The sequence below is a fragment of the Oryx dammah genome, unplaced genomic scaffold (genome assembly GCF_014754425.2).
Source record: "Oryx dammah isolate SB20612 unplaced genomic scaffold, SCBI_Odam_1.1 HiC_scaffold_27, whole genome shotgun sequence".
Taxonomy (NCBI): Eukaryota; Metazoa; Chordata; class Mammalia; order Artiodactyla; family Bovidae; genus Oryx; species Oryx dammah.
In genome coordinates, this window is record NW_024070211.1 from 56,135,552 (window position 1) to 56,154,468 (window position 18,917).

Consider the following 18,917-nt stretch of genomic DNA (forward strand, 5'->3'; position numbering starts at 1 on the left):
AAGTGAAGTTGCTCAGTCGTGTCCGACTCTTTGCAACCCCATGGACTGTAGCCTATCAGACTTCTCAGTCCATGGGATTTTCCAGACAAGAGAGTGGGTTGTCATTTCCTTCTCCAGGGATCAAACCCAGGTCTCCTGCATTGGAGGCAGACACTTTACCCTCTGAGCCACCAGGTTGATCCCAATAAAATAGAAATGAGCTGACACTTATTTAGTACTCCGAATGTACAACATTTAATCCTCTTGGTGGTTCTGAGGTGGTTAGACAATGTCTAATTCCAGTTCAAAAGCAATAATCGGGCCAAATATTTTATCAGAGACAATTTCAAATGGAAATGTAACATTCACAGATCAGTATGCACCAAATAGTATTGAATCAAAATATAAAGTAAAAATTATAAATACAAGAAGAAATGAGAGACATCAAAGTGGAACACTTTAATAAACTTCTCTTAGTTTCTGAAATGTCGAGTAGGAAAACCATAAATGAACAAGATCTAAATACTGTAATTTAGCAATGTTCGTTTAATCAATATATCACAGCATTTTAATGGTGACAAATTATAAATAATCTACATGTCAACAGTGGAGAGTTTATTCAATAGATTAGGGCTAAAATAGCCATTCATCAGCTATTAAAAATGATATTGTAGATGTTTTAATGACATTGTAATTTAATTATCAATTAAATGGAAAAGCAGATATATAATAATATATAAAGTGTGTCTAAATTTTGTTTTCTTAAATGTCTGCACATGGAAAATATAAACTAAATGGCACATTAAATGTTAATATCAGTTATCTCCAGATCTTATGATTATGGGTATCTTTTATTAGTATTAGTATTTTTGCACTTAAAAATTCCTCTTCAAAGGATATTTTTGCCTCTGCAATCTGAGCAAAATATAATTGACCTTTGTTTAATGATTGACTCGGATATTCTGAACATCCCACTTGATTCTCACAACTTAAGAGGGCAGGGTACAGATTTTAAAGGGGAGAAAAATCAAAGTTCAGAAATGTAAAGTGGCTTTTTTTTAATGTCACAGTTAATGGTGGGGCTGGGTAAAACCCTGATTCTGACCTCAAATGCTGAGGACTTTCCAGTGCCTTCTGCGTAAACCATGTCTCCACAATGGCCTGGCTTCAGCACCTCAAGTGATTCACGCCCTCAGGTAGTAAACTATATAAACCTGTACAGCTTAATAGGAGTTTTCATCCAAAATGATAGGAAAAAGAGGCAACTACATTGATTATTAGCATTGCATGAGCAAGGAATGTAGGAATGAGACGAATACATTTTGATGGATGCTGATGGTACAAATAGTCCCGGAAGTCAGAGCCAGTCAGTTTAAAACGCCTTGAAGGACAAGTTTCACCAGGTTAGTATCTTTACTAATGTGGCCTTGAAAAGAAAGTGACCCTTTAAATATAAACATGTTATTGTGACTTGCATTTTAAGCCTCAAGACCACTTTGAAGTGTCACTCTGGGTATCTGTAAACCAACATTATGATTCCCAGTTTTAGAACTGGCTCTGAGACCTATCCTTACGGTCACAGTTGAGTAATAAGTCACTTGGGCATCACTTTCCATTATTCATGAACTATTAGCAACCCTTCAGTTTCCATTTCTCTCAATAGCTGAACAGTATTAATGCCTCCGCTACAATTCAAATAGATTCTGGATTTTTGTTCAGTGGAAAATGTTTAATGGTCACTTTGAGGGTTGCTTCATAAGTGTCAACAGTCTTCAGAGAATGGTTTTATTTCTTCCGATTGGAATGGTTTTCCATTTCTAGATGTAAGAGGTCTAGTTTTCTAATTTTCGCACTATATGTAAATTAATTTAAAAGTCTTTTACTAATGGACTTTTTTGATATCATAGAAATAGCTTTCTAATTTTTCCCTAATTGCTTAAATAAGATGTCTTTGTGAAAATTCAGACAATAATGAAAAATCTAAGAAGAAACTAAAAATTCCCTAAAATTCCACCAAAATAAAATTACTACCACTATCATTTTGGTCATTATCTTTTCATGTTTTTACTGCACATTCACATATAGTCTACCATAAATTAGATATAAGATATGCTGCTTTTTTATTACAGATTTCTCTTTTTCCTCACCCCCATCCACACCATCACCCCACAAAGACATCAGTGTTAACATCAATGGGCACTCTTCCATACCTATATCTCATTTCTAAATAAAATAAGAACGTATGTAATTTATCCCCATGAACATTATATGTTCTCTGAAATTTTGTAAATGAGAAGACAGGATCTTGTCATGAAAAAAAATGAAGTTGTGTTAATCACTTCTCTACTTTCTAAACTTTACATCACAGAAATCTCTAGATCTTAATGGTAGCAAATGGTCCATGGAGTGGATGTGCTGTACTTTATCGAGCCATTCCCATGAATGGAGCAGGCACTTTACCTCCAGCTTTTCTCTACCATAGTGTTGTAACAAACAACCTGGTGCGTGTGTCCCTATGGGCTAACACCCTTATTTTTATGGGATAGATTCCTAGAAATGGACCTTCTAGTCCAAAGATATAATTGAATTTTAATAGACATTGTCAAGTTTGCTTTCTAAATAGGTTGTAAAGTTCACATTTCCATCAGCAAAGTCTATGAAGACCCTCTTTCCTGTATCTCCATTAATAGTAGGTATTTTCATTTGTTTCCATCTTGCGTACCTGATTGTCAGGAAATAACATCTCCTTTTACTTTGTTTGCTTTTCTCTGACTACATGTGAAGCTGGTCATCCTTTTTCATATTTATTTGTTACTTAGATATGCTCTTTTGTCAATTTTCCATTCACTTTCTTCTATTGGGCTATCCCTTATCAGTTTCAAATGATTATATATTAAAAACACTAAGAATACTTTTCATGTTTAATAACAGTTACTAATAATTACCTCAATCTATCATAAGTCTTTTAGCTTTATGACGTCTTTTTTCCGTATCAACAAATCTTTAAATGTAGTGAAAAATTCATCTTTTTGTATAGTTTCAGGGGGTCTAGGCTTGGTTAAAAGTCTCCCAATTCTTAAACTATACATGTTTTCCTGACTTATTCTACTTTAAGAAAAATTATCTTTAATCTACGTAGAATTCTTTATGTAAAGATCCAACTTTTCTTATGGATTAATAGACAATTATACCAGCAAGACTTTTAAAATAATCATTTTTCCCCACTGAATTGAAATGCTTTTTGTATGTTCATTTTTTACATAATAATTCTCTACCACTCTCTTGTTATGCTCTGCTAGTCTAGATATATGTTAAAATTAATGATTATAAAGTATGTTATATAGTATATTGATACCTTATAAATATACTACATTTTGTAGTATATTTCAGCATCCTGTATGGCAAGTCCTTCTCCCCTCAACTTGGTAACAATGACTTGGTGGCTAATTGGTTGAAAACACTGTGGAGTCAGATTGAACCTTGGCTTCAAGCTACTTCATCTCTCTCTCTCTCATCATGCCTATCTGTAAAACAAGGGTGATAGCATGGATCACAAACAGTTGTTGTGAAGATTAAGTGAAATAAAACATAGAACACTTGGAAAATTCCCTGATATATTTTAAGCACTGAAAAATTAAGTAGCTTTTGTAATTTTCTTAACCGTTGTGCAACATTTCTTTCATATGCATTGTATTACCTCTTTCTTTCAATCCAAACTCTCCAAAATCAACACCTGGAAGTCTAACTGTAATTACATTAAAACTGTGTATTCATTTTGGGATGATTAACATTTTTAGGATAAAGTCCCACAATCCTAAAATTCTGTTATGTTTATTTTATGTTGTTTTTGATTTATGCCTTTTCAGATCTTTACAGTCTTCAGTATGACCCTAGTTTAATTGATATAAAACATGTACCTTTCTTTTTACATTTATTCCTAAGTTTTAAAAATATTTTCTTACTATTTTGAATGCAATATTATTTCCATTTTCAGTTTGAGATGGTTATTACCAGTGTAGAAAAAAGTGTCATCTTGTTTACCATTCTAGAATTTTTTATTAGTTTCTTATTTTTTCTAGATAAAGACATAACAAGAGAGATGTATGTATACCTTCTTTATCAATATTAACATTTAGTATTTCATTTTCTTGTCTTTATATTCTCATCTAAATATTCTTTGATTATAAGGATGATGTATTCTTGCTATCATGAGAGCAAAGGTGAAAGGGTGACTAAAGGATTCTACTAGATGTAAGCAAAGGACATCAATTCTTTTACTATAAGCAAAGGATGTGTCTTACCATACACAGAGCAGGAGACTCTCAGAGCATCATCCCTGCTATTCAAGTCTCCCCAAGGCAGCCTCACTACCAGTGATAGTGGTCAGTCAGGATGAAGATCCCACCAGGGCTTTTTGAAGCAAAGTCACCATCTCCAGGAGTATTTCATACCTTGCTATCCTCTTCCAACTAATCTCAAGACTCTAGTATTATGTATTCCTGGCTAATAGGGTTAGGTGATTAATAAAAACTCCAGAAGAATTTAAAGACAATCTCTTTGCTAACACTGAGATCGAATAATATGCTTTTTTAAATTTTTTCTCAGTTAGGAGGGAATTACTGTAATTTACTCATCTTCTCATTTGCTCATTCAGCAAGCATTTACAAGGTTCCTGTAAGGTGACTGCTACTACAAGATTTGTCTTGAAGAAAGCCAATTCCTGCTTTTGGAAGATGCCAGTATAGATTGGGAATAAGACATAGGAACAAATAATGGAAATGTTACAAGTTTATAATACAAATTGGTATTGAGAAGCATGCAGGATCTGGAATTTTACCCTTTTCTTTAACAAATGAGCTTATTGTTTCCTGTGCCAGTTAAAGACTTGAGACTTCCAGATAATAAAGATTTTATTATTCATGGCAAAAGTAGTAATCAGAGCTTCAGGCTCATTTGCATTAGTTTCCTTTGTCCTCTGGGTCCTACAACAGTGACACAGGTACTACAGGGCGCTCACCATGATTGTCAACACACTCAGTGGGTTGTGTCACAGGAGAGGAACTTGAGGAATTCACTGCTTTCACAGCTAGGGGAGGCCAGCCTGCTCTAGACGGAGACATTACCACATCACTTAAGGCTGCCTGCTGCAAATACACCCCCCGCCAAAATGAGACAAGTGATGAGTGGTCAAGGCTTTGTATTCTTGGCACACCAGCAAGATCACACAGGAGCACTCAGGGTCCATGGCAGATTGCCTGTATGAATAGCAAGGACAATAACCAGAGGTTATTAAGACTGAAGTCATTTCAGGAAATGGGATTCAATAATTTTACAATCAAACACATAGTAATTTTCTGTTGGTTGGTTTAACCACTGCAACTATCTTGAAGTTCCATAAAGAATGGTTAATCCTTGAACAGATTTATCATGGGAAATATTATAAAGATAATTTCCAGGGAGGGTAAAATTGAATGCAGCTGTGACTGAGGGGTCCAGCTAAATAAGAATTGCATTTTGAAAAAGACAGTAGTGATTTGGAAAGGTGATGGTTTATAAAATGAGATACACCTGTCTTTTGAAGCACTCCTTCACCTTAGAGTTCAGTGGCGTTCACAAATGACATGACCTCTGGGCTTCCTAGAAGGTACCTTGCAGACTATTGTAACCTTTTATAATGCACCCTACATATAATAGGTATTCAGTAAACGGCAGGTTCTAGTATTGTTATGTTCAAATATATAAATGATAAGTAGAGTTTGTTAGCATCTACTTGTTCTGTTCTGTCACTTTGAATTAAGCAATTCATTTATTCTTAATTATAAGACTGTGAGTTCCCCAAAAGCATTGAAATTTAGTCACTATAATGATCTAACTAGACTCTGACTCTCCTTTTTTCTCTTTTCACCTGAATGACACATTTTCAAAACCAACATTCATCTTTTACAAAAACCTCTGCATAAATCAAGCCAAGAGAAAGATCTGGTATGGAGTATATATGAGTGATTTATCACTACTTGTTTTGTTTTAATCATAAAAGTAACACATAGTTAAGTATCTTTAAAATTCCAACAATACCAAAGAATCGAGATAAAATGAAAGTATGCAGCCCCCCCAATTTCATTTCCCCAAGGATGATCATTAATGAAAGTTTATTATGTTCCTTCTCAGGCCTTTCTATTTGCTTAGAAAATGTAGTATTGATTATTGTCTTCCAAAGATTCTATGAATTATGCTCAGGTGGGAGCACTGTATTATTATTTCTTATTGCTAGCTTGTATGCATTGGTTTTTAAAATTTAAAGCAGCTATGTATTTGTGCACATGTGCAAGTTAATCCCAAAGAAATGCTAGGAAAGTTCCTGCTCTTTAATGTTTTGAAAGTCCCCCATACATAGTCTATCTTTTTTTGGAGTTTCTTTTATAGTCATGTAAGTATATTTCCCAGAAAACAAATTGGTTTTTATTGGCTTTTTAGTCAGTTTTCTTCCTTTTTGTGAAACTAATAGGAAGATTTTTATCTTCTTTTCATTGAGTTACCATTTATGATCTTTAAACTCTTCTAACACCCCACTTGAGTACTCTTACGGGGTAAATCCCATGGATGGAGAAGCCTGGAAGGCTGCAGTTCATGGGGTTGCTAGGAGTCGGCCATGACTGAGTGACTTCACTTTCACTTTTCACTTTCACGCATTGGAGAAGGAAATGGCAATCCACTCCAGTGTTCTTGCCTGGAGAATCCCAGGACAGGGGAGCCTGGTGGGCTGCCATCTCTGGGGTTGCACAGAGTCAGACACGACTAAAGTGACTTAGGGCAGCAGCAGCAACACCCCCATGAGACAACAAAAATAACCCTCTTTTCTTTTTAGAGCACTTTGTAAGTTACATGCTTTACAAGCTTCCCAGGTGGAACTAGTGGTAAAGAACCTGCTTGCCAATGCAGGAGACAAGAAAAGTGGGTTTGATCCGTGGGTTGGGAAGATCCTGGAGGAGGTACATGGCAACGTACTCCAGTATTCTTGCTTGGAGAATCCCATGGACAGAGGAACCTGGAAGGCTATAGGCCAAGGGGTCGCAAGGAGTCTGAAGCAACTGAACATGCACAAGTTACAAAGCTCTTTCTCAATTGTCTGGCATGCCCCTCACAATGACTCTGATACCAGTATTGTTATCTTAGTTGACTAAGGAGAAATGGTAAAATGTCTGCCTGCAATGCGGGAGACCCAGGTTCAATCCCTGGGTCAGGAAGATCCCCTGGAGAAGGAAGTGGCAACCCACTCTAGTACTCTTGCCTGGAAAATTCCATGGATGGAGGAGCCTGGTAGGCTACAGTCCATGGGGTCTCAAAGAGCTGGACACAACTGAGTGACTTTACTTTCACTTTCAAGGAGCAATTAGAGTAATGAAGGTTAAGAAGTCCCTTGCCTAAGGTCACACAGCTAGTGACAACCACAAACTCAGGTTCCCCTGACTTTATATAGAGAATTCTCCCACCGCTTCATGGAGCAGTTGTCTAGGATAAGCTAAGCCTTCACAGACAGAGAACATGGCGCCAGAAATAGACTCAGAATTTAAGGATTATGCCTTTAAGAAGTATTTTCTTTAGTTTAAAAAATAAACCAACACAAAAATAAAAAGTAAACCAAGACAAACTATTTACATCTACAGCTAATTTTAAGTTCATTTAATATGTATGTATTATTATTAGCATAAATAGAAATGGGGCATTAATAATTTGTATCCATGGAGAATCTATACCTCACTTCTTTTTTATTAAGAAAATCTTTGTGATGATAAGAAAATTTCACTTCAGTTCAGTTGCTCAGTTGTGTCCAACTCTTTGCAATCCCCTGGACTGCAGCATGCCAGGCTTCTCTGTCCATCCCAGAGCTTGCTCAAACTCATGTCCATCAAGTCAGTGATACCATCCAACCATCTTATCCTCTGTTGTCCCCTTCTCCTGCCTTCAATCTTTCCCAGCATCAGGGTCTTTTCTAGTGAGTCAGTTCTTTGCATCAGGTAGCCAAAGCATTGGAGTTTCAGCTTCAGCATCAGTCCTTCCAGTGAATATTCAGGACTGATTTCCTTTAGGATTGACTGGTTTGATCTCCTTGCAATCCAAGGGGGACTCTCAAGAGAATTTATTTATTTATTTATTTTTCTTTTTAAACATTTTTTTAAATTTTTATTTTTGCTTTATTTTACTTTACAATACTGTTTTGGTTTTGCCATACATTGACATGAATCTGCCACGGGTGTACATGAGTTCCCAATCCTGAACCCTCCTCCCACCACCCACCCCATATCATCTCTCTGGATCATCCCCGTGCACCAGCCCCAAGCATCCTGTATCTTGTATCGAACATAGAATCGCGATTCGTTTCTTACATGATAGTATACATGTTTCAATGCCATTCTCCCAAATCATCCCACCCTCTCCCTATCCCTCAGAGTCCAAAAGTCCGTTCTATACATCTGTGTCTCTTTTGCTGTCTTGCATACAGGGTTATCCTTACCATCTTTCCAAATTCCATATATATGTGTTAGTATACTGTATTGGTGTTTTTCTTTCTGGCTGACTTCACTCTGTATAATCGGCTCCAGTTTCATCCATCTCATTAGAACTGATTCAAATGTATTCTTTTTAATGGCTGAGTAATACTCCATTGTGTATATGTACCACAGCTTTCTTATCCATTCATCTGCTGATGGACATCTAGGTTGTTTCCATGTCCTGGCTATTATAAACAGTGCTGCAGTGAACATTGGGGTACATGTGTCTCTTTCAATTCTGGTTTCCTTGGTGTGTATGCCCAGCAGTGGGATTGCTGGGTCATAAGGCAGTTCTATTTGCATTTTTTAAGGAATCTCCACACTGTTCTCCATAGTGGCTGTACAAGTTTGCATTCCCACCAACAGTGTAAGAGGATTCCCTTTTCTCCACACCCTCTCCAGCATTTATTGCTTGCAGACTTTTGGATCACAGCCATTCTGATTGGTCTGAAATGGTACCTCATTGTGGTCTTGATTTGCATTTCTCTGATAATGAGTGATGTTGAGCATCTTTTCATGTGTTTGTTAGCCATCCGTATGTCTTCTTTGGAGAAATGTCTATTTAGTTCTTTGGCCCATTTTTTGATTGGGTCATTTATTTTTCTGGAATTGAGCTGTATAAGTTGCTTGTATATTTTTGAGATTAGTTGTTTGTCAGTTGCTTCATTTGCTATTATTTTCTCCCACTTCTCTCAAGAGAATTTAAAGCCAGCTAAACTACAGAGGCAGGCAACTATAGTCGTTTGAATTTTCTCTTTCTTGGTCAAAGGAAGAGCATAAGGAGGATATGTGAAAACTGTGACTTCTGAATGATGGTTTTTTAAAATAGACTTTTTAATTTTTTTAGAACTGTCTTAGGTTTACAGAAAAATCAAGTGGAAAGTACAGAGTTCCCAAATACTACCTTCGCCTCTCCCCCTGCCCCCACCAGAGAGTTTCCGTTGTTGTTAACACCTTGCATTATTAGTGTAGTATATTGGATGTAACTGATGAAACAATAATACATTATTATTAGATAAAGTTCATAGCTTGCGTTACCCTTTGTTCTTTGTGTTACATGGTTCTTTGAGTTCTAACATATGCCTCATGCCATCTATCCACCATTACTGTATCATACAGATGAGTTTCACTGCCCTGAAAGTCTCCTGTGCTGCCCTTCTATTCATCCTTCTACCCAACCCTGCAAACCTCTGGCAGCCACTGATCTTTTTACTGTCTCCACAGTTTTGCCTTACAGTATTCAGGTAGTAATATGTTTTCATTTCCTCCATGTCTTCGTGTAGCTTGAAAGCTCATTTCTTTTTATCACTGAATAATATTCCATCATAGAAATGTGGTGGTGGTTTAGTCGCTAAGTCGTTTCTGACTCTTGTGACCCCATGGATTGTAGCCTGTCAGGCTCCTGTTTTTAGCACGCAATTTTTCTAGGCAAGAATACTGGAGTGGGTTGCCATTTCCTTCTCCAGGAGATCTTCCCAACCCATGGATCAAACTTGAGTCTTCTGCATTGCAGACAGGTTCTTTAACATCTGAGCCACCAGGGAAACCCTCAGGGAGGTACGAACCACAGTTTATCCATTCACCCTTTCAAGGACATCTTAGTTGCTTCCAAGTTTTGATAATTATGAATAATGTTTCTATAAACATTTGCTGATTTTTGTGTGAACATAAGCTTTTAATGCATTTGGGTAAATTTTTAGGAGCATGATTGCTGGGTTGTATGATAAAGGTGTTTTTAGCTTTGTAAGAAACTGCCAAAGTGTATTCCACATTTGATAGTTCTGTGGCACCGTATCCTCACCAGCATTTGGTGTGGTCAGTGTCAACCTAACAGATGTGGAGTGGTACTTCATTATTGTTCTAATTATCATGAAAGAGAATTGCTTTTTAAATCTATTAGACTGGCCAGTCTAAATCAGCCTTAAGACAACTGGATTAGGTCTTCTTCAATTTAGGTTTTTTTTTTTTTTTCACCTTAGACATATCCTTATAATTCTAGTGAGGAAATCTTAGGAAAAGCCTTTAAGAAAAATCGTGTGCTTAGAACAAAGAGAGGGAAATGATAAGAAGCTGAAGCTGAGAGTGTGTTGTCATGGCCAGTGTGTTTGATGCTGGTAAGGAACAAGGATAAACATGATTTAACAGCAGTATTCAGGATGATAAAAGGGGATAGTGTGAGCTGGCAGCCAGAAGTGTGTAGTAGATTGCAGATTGCCAATAAAAACATGAATGAAAACATTTTACCCAGTAGTTGGAAATAACTGTTTCATATCTCAGAGATACCATAAAAAAGAAATATCAACATTTGACTGTAGTGTGGTTGCAGGTAGTTTAAAAAAATAAGAAATCGAAAATTTCTCAAATTGAGGTTAGGAGGAGAGCTGGTAGAGCAGAGATAGGTGCTGCTCTGCCCATAGCCCCTTGGACCTTATGGCTTTAGTTCAGTTGAGTGGACTTCAAAGTGCCGGCATCTGTGGGGTTTTGCTTTAGGGCTAATAATGACAAGAGCTGATATAAAAATACTCCAGTTCCCTGGCATAGATAAATCTGTGCTGTGCTAAGTCACTTCAGTCATGATCGACTCTTTGAGACCCTGTGGACCATAGCCCTTCAGACTCCTTTGTGCATGGGATTCTCTAGAAAAGAACACTGGAGTGGGTTGCCATTTCCTTCTCCAGGGGAATCTCTCTGACCCAGGGATCGAACCCACGTCTCTTACATTTGTCTCCTGCATTGGCAAGTAGGTTCTTTACCACTGGCACCACCTGGGAAGCCCAAATAACTCTAAGGCACATGTTCTATCCTATCCTGGGGGCTCCCAGCCCATCTGAGCCAATGGCTGGGTGGCGCACCCTTTACTGGATGCCTTCCCTTCTTCATCTCACTGACCCATTCCCATAACTGTTTTGGGGGATGAACTTTCAGTTATACTTCTTGCACTGGCATCTTTGTCTCAGGATTAGTTTCTAGAGCAACCCAGGCTCAGACAGTTGTTGGTTACACATTTATTCAGAATCCTCCATCCCCTTTAGTTACTGTGCCTCCTTCTTTCAAGGCTGTCCTGAAACTTCCCCTTTTATTTACCCTGGAATCCATTACACTCAGCCTGCAGGCGCCAGGTCACTGCAGTCAGAGAGCACATCTGATAAATCCTTCACAGTGCAGAGGGAATTACATAAATGCAGTGTTAACTCTCCCTTATGTCTTTGCATTTTAAAGGGGATCCTTGGGAAAACTGAAAGTCTAGTGATGAAATCTCAGATTTCAAGCCACCTGAATGAAGGAGATCATTTTGAGCAGCCTTATCACTTCCTTTACCTCTGACTCTGGTATTCTTTGGACTATCTGGGAAAAAGAGAGCAGAGAAACTAGTCATTCTTTAGTGACAAGTCAAATTTAGAGATTAAATGGAAGGCACTAGAAGAAAAATTTGCAGGAAAGCCAACGAATTTAGCCAAAAGCAGCAAGAATAATAAAATAGCACATTTGTTGATTCTAATGGAGGAGGAAACGGCAACCCACTCCAGTATTTTTGCTGGGAAAATCCGTGGACAGAAGAGCCTGGCGGGCCATAGCCCACAGAGTCACAGAGTCGGACACGACTGAGCAACTGAGCACGTTGATTCTAAGACACTTTTTCCTGCATGTTAACGTCTCTGAAATAAAAATGCGTCTTATGATCAATAGCATCTCTAGTTACTACTGTCAGGTAGCAGTCACAATGTTATGGCCATTTCCTGTGAGGTAAAATTAAGTCATAGCTCTTCATGTCACTTTCGTTGAACTGTGTGCACTGTTGATACAGACAATGAATTTAATTGCTGTTTAAGTGTCATTAATATAATACTGTGATTTAGGATTGAAACAAATAGTTTTCATGTATGCAGAATGTTGTTGTTCAATTGCTCAGTGGTGTCTGACTCTGTGACCCTGTGGACTGCAGCATGCCAGGCTTCTCTGTCCTTCACCATCTCCTGGAATTTGCTCACATGCAGGATGGGACAGAAACAAATCAGCAAAGCATAAATTTGATATTTGTTAAGCAAGTTAATTGTCACTAGGTGGATGGTCCTAAATTCCATGTTTTCTTAGAAAGCAACAATAAAGTACTTTACAAGATATAAGAAAGGGAAGAAGATGCCCACTATTAGAAGTTGTATTATATTTTATTTTTGAGACTCATGCAAAAGGATTGCCTATCATAGACAGAGCAACAGTGGCAAGAGAAATCACCAAATGCCTCACAATAGATGAATAAAATATCAGCACAATAGGCTGGAGGAAATGAATCATGCATTGCACAGGACTATGATTAAGATGTACAACATACATTTATCAGAAACTTCCTGCTGCCTTTGAACAGAGTGCCCTTAATTTACAGCATGATACCACTGAAGAAAAATTAAAATACGTGTTTAATTATTATCATTTACACTGCTTTTCATAATCCAAACTCACACTCTTAATCCTTTTAAGGATCTATTTGGGGAACCCTCCTACACTGTTGGTGGGAATGTAAATTGGTGCAATCATTATGGAGAACAGTGTGGATAGTGTGGAGTTTCCTTCAAAAACTAAAAATAGAGTTGCCATATGATCCAGCAATCCCACTTCTAGGCCTATATTATATTTTTGTTTCAAGGAAAAAAGCATTCTTAAAGATAAAGATCAGTTCATGGTAATGAAAGATTTGACTAGTAATATATAACAAGTATGAATGTGTATGAGAGAACCACAAGAAGAAAAATTCACAAACTAGATTTTAACATGCCTTTTTCAATATTTGATAAAATTAATGAGGGAGAGAAAAATCAACAAGGATACAGAAATTTGAACAAAACAATTAAAGTTAGGTTAATGAACATGTATGAGACATTTGCACCCAGCAGCTGCAGAATTCACATTCTTTATAAGCTCACATGGAATATTTACAGAAAATCCATATGCTGGGCCACAAAACAATTCTCAGTGAATTTTGTGACTGAAGTCATTCAAAAATCTATTCTGATCATACTTTAAAAAATCTATAACAATAAGTTAAAAGGATAATAGAAAATCCCTATGTTTGGAAATTAACCAATGCATTTGTAAACAAGTCATAATGTGAAGGTGAAATTCTGATGGAAATTAGATAAAGGAAAAAGGGGAAATGTTATCAATAGTCATACAAGATCTGATTCGTATTTGCAAAAAAAATCCAAAAGAATTTACAGATAAATTTTTACACTTGGCAAGAGATATTATAAGTACATTATTAGAATTATTGGAATTTAGCAAAGCTGCTGGATTCAGTCAATATATAAAAGTCAAATTTATTTCTACATACTAGTGAGAACACTTAAGAAAGAAAGATACTATCCATTATCAAACATACCAACTACATAGAAATAAACAAAAAAAAGGTGTAAGATCTCTGTGGAAAGATATAATAATAGGCATTAAAGAAGACCTAAATAAATAGATTAGAACACAATTATAAAGATATCAAGTATCTAAAGATTTAGTGCCATTCAGATTCTCAACAGGGTTGTGTGTATGTCTGTTTGTAGCTTGATGAAGTGATTTTAAAATTTATGTGAAAATGCAGAGAAAGCCTGTTATACTTGACATCAAAAAACTTGTTATAAAACTCTAGTAATTAAGATGGTCTGTTGATAAAGCAGATAGAACCATAAGGTGGAATGGAGTCAGAAGCCAATCCATCCATATATGGGCACTTGGCTATGCCAGTTCACCCAGCAGTGGTGGTGAAAAACTAAAATATTCAATAAATATCATTGGAACTAATATTTGTATAGAAAAAAGTGAAAGGGACCACTCATATTAATAAGCCCCAAGTGAATTACAATTAGGGAAAAACTCTAAAGGCTTACAATATATATATATAGGGAAAAGTCTCCATGGCTATAGATTAGGGAAAGATTAAGTTAGAAAAAATTAACTATAAACAAAAGATTTAATAAATTTGACTGCACTAAAATTAAAAACTTCTCTTTATTGACACTAAGAGATAGTGAAAAGACAGCCAGAGATAGAAAGTATTTGCAATACCTACACATAAGAGAAACAGACACACACTAGAAAAAGGGTAATTTCCCTTCATCCCTCCAACTTGGTGGCTCGGACGCTAAACAATCACCTGCAATGTGGGAAACCTGGGTTTGATCCCTGGAGGAGGGTATGGTAACCCATTTCAGTATTCTTGCCTTGGAGAATCCCCATGGACAGAGGAGCCTGGTGAATTACAGTCCATGGGGGTTGTGAACAGTTGGACACGACTGAGCACCTAAGCACACAGCACACACACATAAGAGAAACACACACACACACTACAAAAAGGGTAATTTCCCTTCCTTCCTTCCTTCTACCAACATACACTTAGGGGTTGTTTTCTGTTTTTTTTATTTCTGTTTTTTGTTGTTGCTTTCAGATAAGAGGAGTGTCCATGGTCCATATACACAGTAACTACTGAAAAGTGAACATAACTACATCTTTTAATACACACACACACACACACACACACAGCTGAATCACTTTGCTGTATACCTGAAACCAACACCACATTGTAAATCAACAATACTTCAATAAAATATAAAATTTTTAAATTTACCTGATCATTTTAAAAAGTGCTAATTTTGTTTTGAATCTATAGCGATCAGTTTTCCATAAGATGTTTTCATCTCATATATTTAAGTGAGACAAAGGTTTGGGAAAATACAAAAGGAAAGTGAAAAGATAGCCTGGGTAAAAAATGTGATTCTTTGCTCTTAACAGAGCAGGAAAAAAATGAATAATGTAACCTCACAGGGGGGAAACTGAAATGCGAAAGGGAAGGTAAAAGAAGTTCAGGTGGGAAAGAAAAAGGAAGAAATGTAAGAAAGAAGCTGAGAAATGTTGAAAGATAGTATCTGAATGATCAACAGTGAAGAACTTCTACAACACTGAGAAAAACAAATCGTGGTGATTCTTAGGATCTTAGAGGAACTCCTGATCTTGGATAGAAAAATCTTTCAACTTAACGTTAATAAATAACAGAGTCTCCAAACTAGTCCTGGGAGAAACCCTTTATTGTTTTTAGTGGAATATTTTAAAAATAAGGGCAAAATGAGAAAACAAAGCTTTTCTTGAAGAGTTCAATAGAAGGTATATGGGGAAAAATCAATAGATGGGAAAATTTTAACAGGAATAAATTCAAACTAAGGAGAATCTGAAATTGTTAGCATGCAGAAATCAGAATTTTTAGTGTCCCACCTTAATGAACAGGATAATTTTAACTTCTTAAGAGTTTTTGTCAATTCATTTTTGTTTTTTTCTTTTGGAGTTTTCTGATTTTAAAGGGGGAAAATGTTTTGAAAGCAATAGAATATGAAACCAGATATTTGGTGTTTACCCTAACTTTACCAATAGAAATGCTAATTAGAAAGCATCATCTAATAAAATTGTAGCAATGGTCAAGGCCATAAAAATGTTTACAAACAATAACCTCATTTCTTTCCCAGAAATACCCTTTGATTTACTAGTCTGTATAATCTACTTTTGATTATTAATTTTCCACTTTGTGGTTTGTTATTTTATCTTTTCTACTGTTGATCTTTTGGCCATTTTGTGGATAATTAGCACCTCCTTCAGAGAGGAGGGAGAAGGAAACTAAATAAAAAAATAAATGCATTTGTTTACATTTATTGTGCTTCCTGTTAATACTGCCATGCAGAGGTCTAGTAACAAAGTTTAACACTATTGACTAAAATGATGCTGTTCAAATTAGTCCTGTAAACCAAGAAAACACAGACACCTATAGGAGCCTAGCAGGTAAAGGAAATGAGTGCCTGGATCATTCAGTGATGGATATTATAGCAATTTGGGGTAGTGCAAGCTTCCCCTGAAGGAATTATGATATTTCAACTTACACATCATACCTTATGGCTGAATTAGGCCCACAGGCTGCCAGTTTACATTAGCATTGGTAATAAAACAAGTATATGCTTAGATGTCATAAAAATGAAAGTGAAAGTGAAGTCACTCAGTAGTGTCCGACTCTTTGCAACCCCATGGACTGTAGCCTACCAGGCTCCTGGAATTTTCCAGGCAAGAGTACTGGAGTGGGTTGCCATTTCCTTCTTGAAGGGATCTTCCTGACCCAGGGACCGAACCCAGGTCTCCTGCATTGCAGGCAGACACTTTACCATCTGAGCCACCTGGAGGGTTGCTCTAGCATACTGACATAATTATGAGCTAGTTGATACAAAGACCATCAAACAGGGACCAAAAACAATGTGTTAAACAAGTTACAAAGAACAGAGTTAACAAGTGAACGGCTGGGACCACCATGGTTCGTAATAATAATTTACAAAGAAGTAACTCTTGTAGAATTTATCCTAAGCCCAAAGTAAACCAATCCTTCTGAATGTGTGTTCAGAGCCTTTCCTACAAAGGTGTTCAAGAAGTATTTTTAATCATTAAGAATAACTTCTGGAGATGGAACAATATGTTACATAGATGTCTACACTCACAATATAAGTATCTGTGGCTTTGTAATAGAATAGATAGTTGAAACAAATCCCAAACAATTTCACGTATTTATTGGGAAGTTATTTTACTCTTCAAATAGTGATGTATATATTTAAGATTTATGTTGTTTTTGTTCAATTTTTTTCAGGGAAAATTTCATGGAAACCCAATGCATGTAGCTGTGGTTATTTCAAATTGTTTAAGGGAAGAGAGGAGAATATTGGCTGCTGCCAACATGCCTGTTCAGGTAATACTTTCTCGAGTTGCAATCTTTTCACCAAGAACTCAATTTTTCTAAAACAGAAATTCTAATCTTCTTTCCAACCATCTTCTTCTATCTACATTAATGGTGCCATCATCCGTTCAGCCAATTGGAATCAAGGTTCTTGGGACCATCTTTGAATAGTTGCTTTTCTCTGCCTTCTTACTGAGATAACTACCAAGTCTTTCCAGAATTTGTTTCTAGAATCTTATCTATACGTTCTTTTCTGTTTCCACTGCTCACACTCTGATCTGTGGTCTTACAATGTCAGCTGAGGAACAGAGTAACCACTTCCTGGCTAAATTCCTAAGTACCATTTAGGCTCTGTTTCTTTCAGCATGTTTATCCTCAGGGACAATCTTGCTCGAAACCCTTCAGCATTTCCCAGTTTCCTACACCACAGGTCCAAACTAGTCCATAAGCAGGAATTTTGTCTTACAGAAACTCCATAAATACTTCTTGTCTCTTTCAGTGTGCTCTGCCCTTCCATATTTTAGAATACATTTTATCCCACTATGCTGAATGAATTCAGAGTCCCCAACAAAGATAAGTAGAGGAGTTAACAAAGGCCTTGGGAATACTCCATTTAAAAAGGAAAGAGCATGTAGATAATCAACTTTCCAGATGTCATGCTGAATAATTTAGTGATTCACACAACTGTATTTATTTTTGAAGATCCAAAAAAACTATCTTTTTTCAACTATTAAAAATTCTCAAATTTGCTTGCTGTCAGTTTATGGTTGTTTCTAGAGAAGTATGAAGTTTTAATAACTTGCTCTTATTTGTTAGATGTGAATAAGAATAGTATCATCTTTAATTTTAAAATCTAAGGTTAGTAAGTTTCTAAAGTAAACATAGTTTGATTCAGTGAAAATTTGGATGAAAATTAAGATTCTATTACTAATATATTATATTTTCATATATTCTCAGTTGTCCTTTTTTGTAGCCCTCTTATCTCTAGTCATTATATATATGTGTGTGAGTGTGTATTGTTGTTGTTCTCTTCACATATCAGGTATCAGCCAAGTTAGAAACATTTATGCTCATCAAAATCATTCCTCAATCTTCTGGTACTACATACTACTACTAAAGAAGCACTGGTTTGTAAACTTCAAAGCAATAGACAATATATGGAGATACATACATACACACACACACCCAGAAATAATGGTAGCCAAAATGAGAGAGAGGCAGTTTTACAAATCATCTGAAGAATGTGATATAGTTGAAAGAACATTTGATTGAAAGTTAAGGACCTGGATTCCACTTGAGGTTCTGGGACTCATCTTCTATTTAGTCATCACTCTTTCTAACCACACCTCCCTATCCAAGTATAATGTGAAAGGTTTATGGACATTCTCTCAACTCTAGACATCTATGTAAACGTTATATCTCAAGAACAAACTCAGATAGGTTATTAGAGTGGCCAAGAAACATGGCTTGGAGTAGCTGGTTAGTCTCTCCACTAATACTTAACTAGGCTAACATTTTTACACATTCTTTAGTAAACTCTCTTTGTTCCAAGATAAAAATAAATTTCATCCTGGCAGATTCAACATCCCTAATTCTGAATTCAAGTACAACATAATGTAGTTTCGCATCTTATAGAATCTCAAAAG

General features: G+C 36.4%; 1 protein-coding gene across 1 annotated transcript in view; it reads left to right on the forward strand.

Moving 5' to 3' along the window:
• The window catches only part of STAT4 (signal transducer and activator of transcription 4), a 103,729-nt gene that overhangs the window by 43,143 nt on the left and 41,669 nt on the right, over nucleotides 1–18,917 (forward strand). The window contains exon 4 of the mRNA XM_040228908.1: nucleotides 17,185–17,283. Coding sequence (XP_040084842.1) covers nucleotides 17,185–17,283 — 99 coding nt within the window. The remainder of the gene's footprint in view (nucleotides 1–17,184; nucleotides 17,284–18,917) is intronic.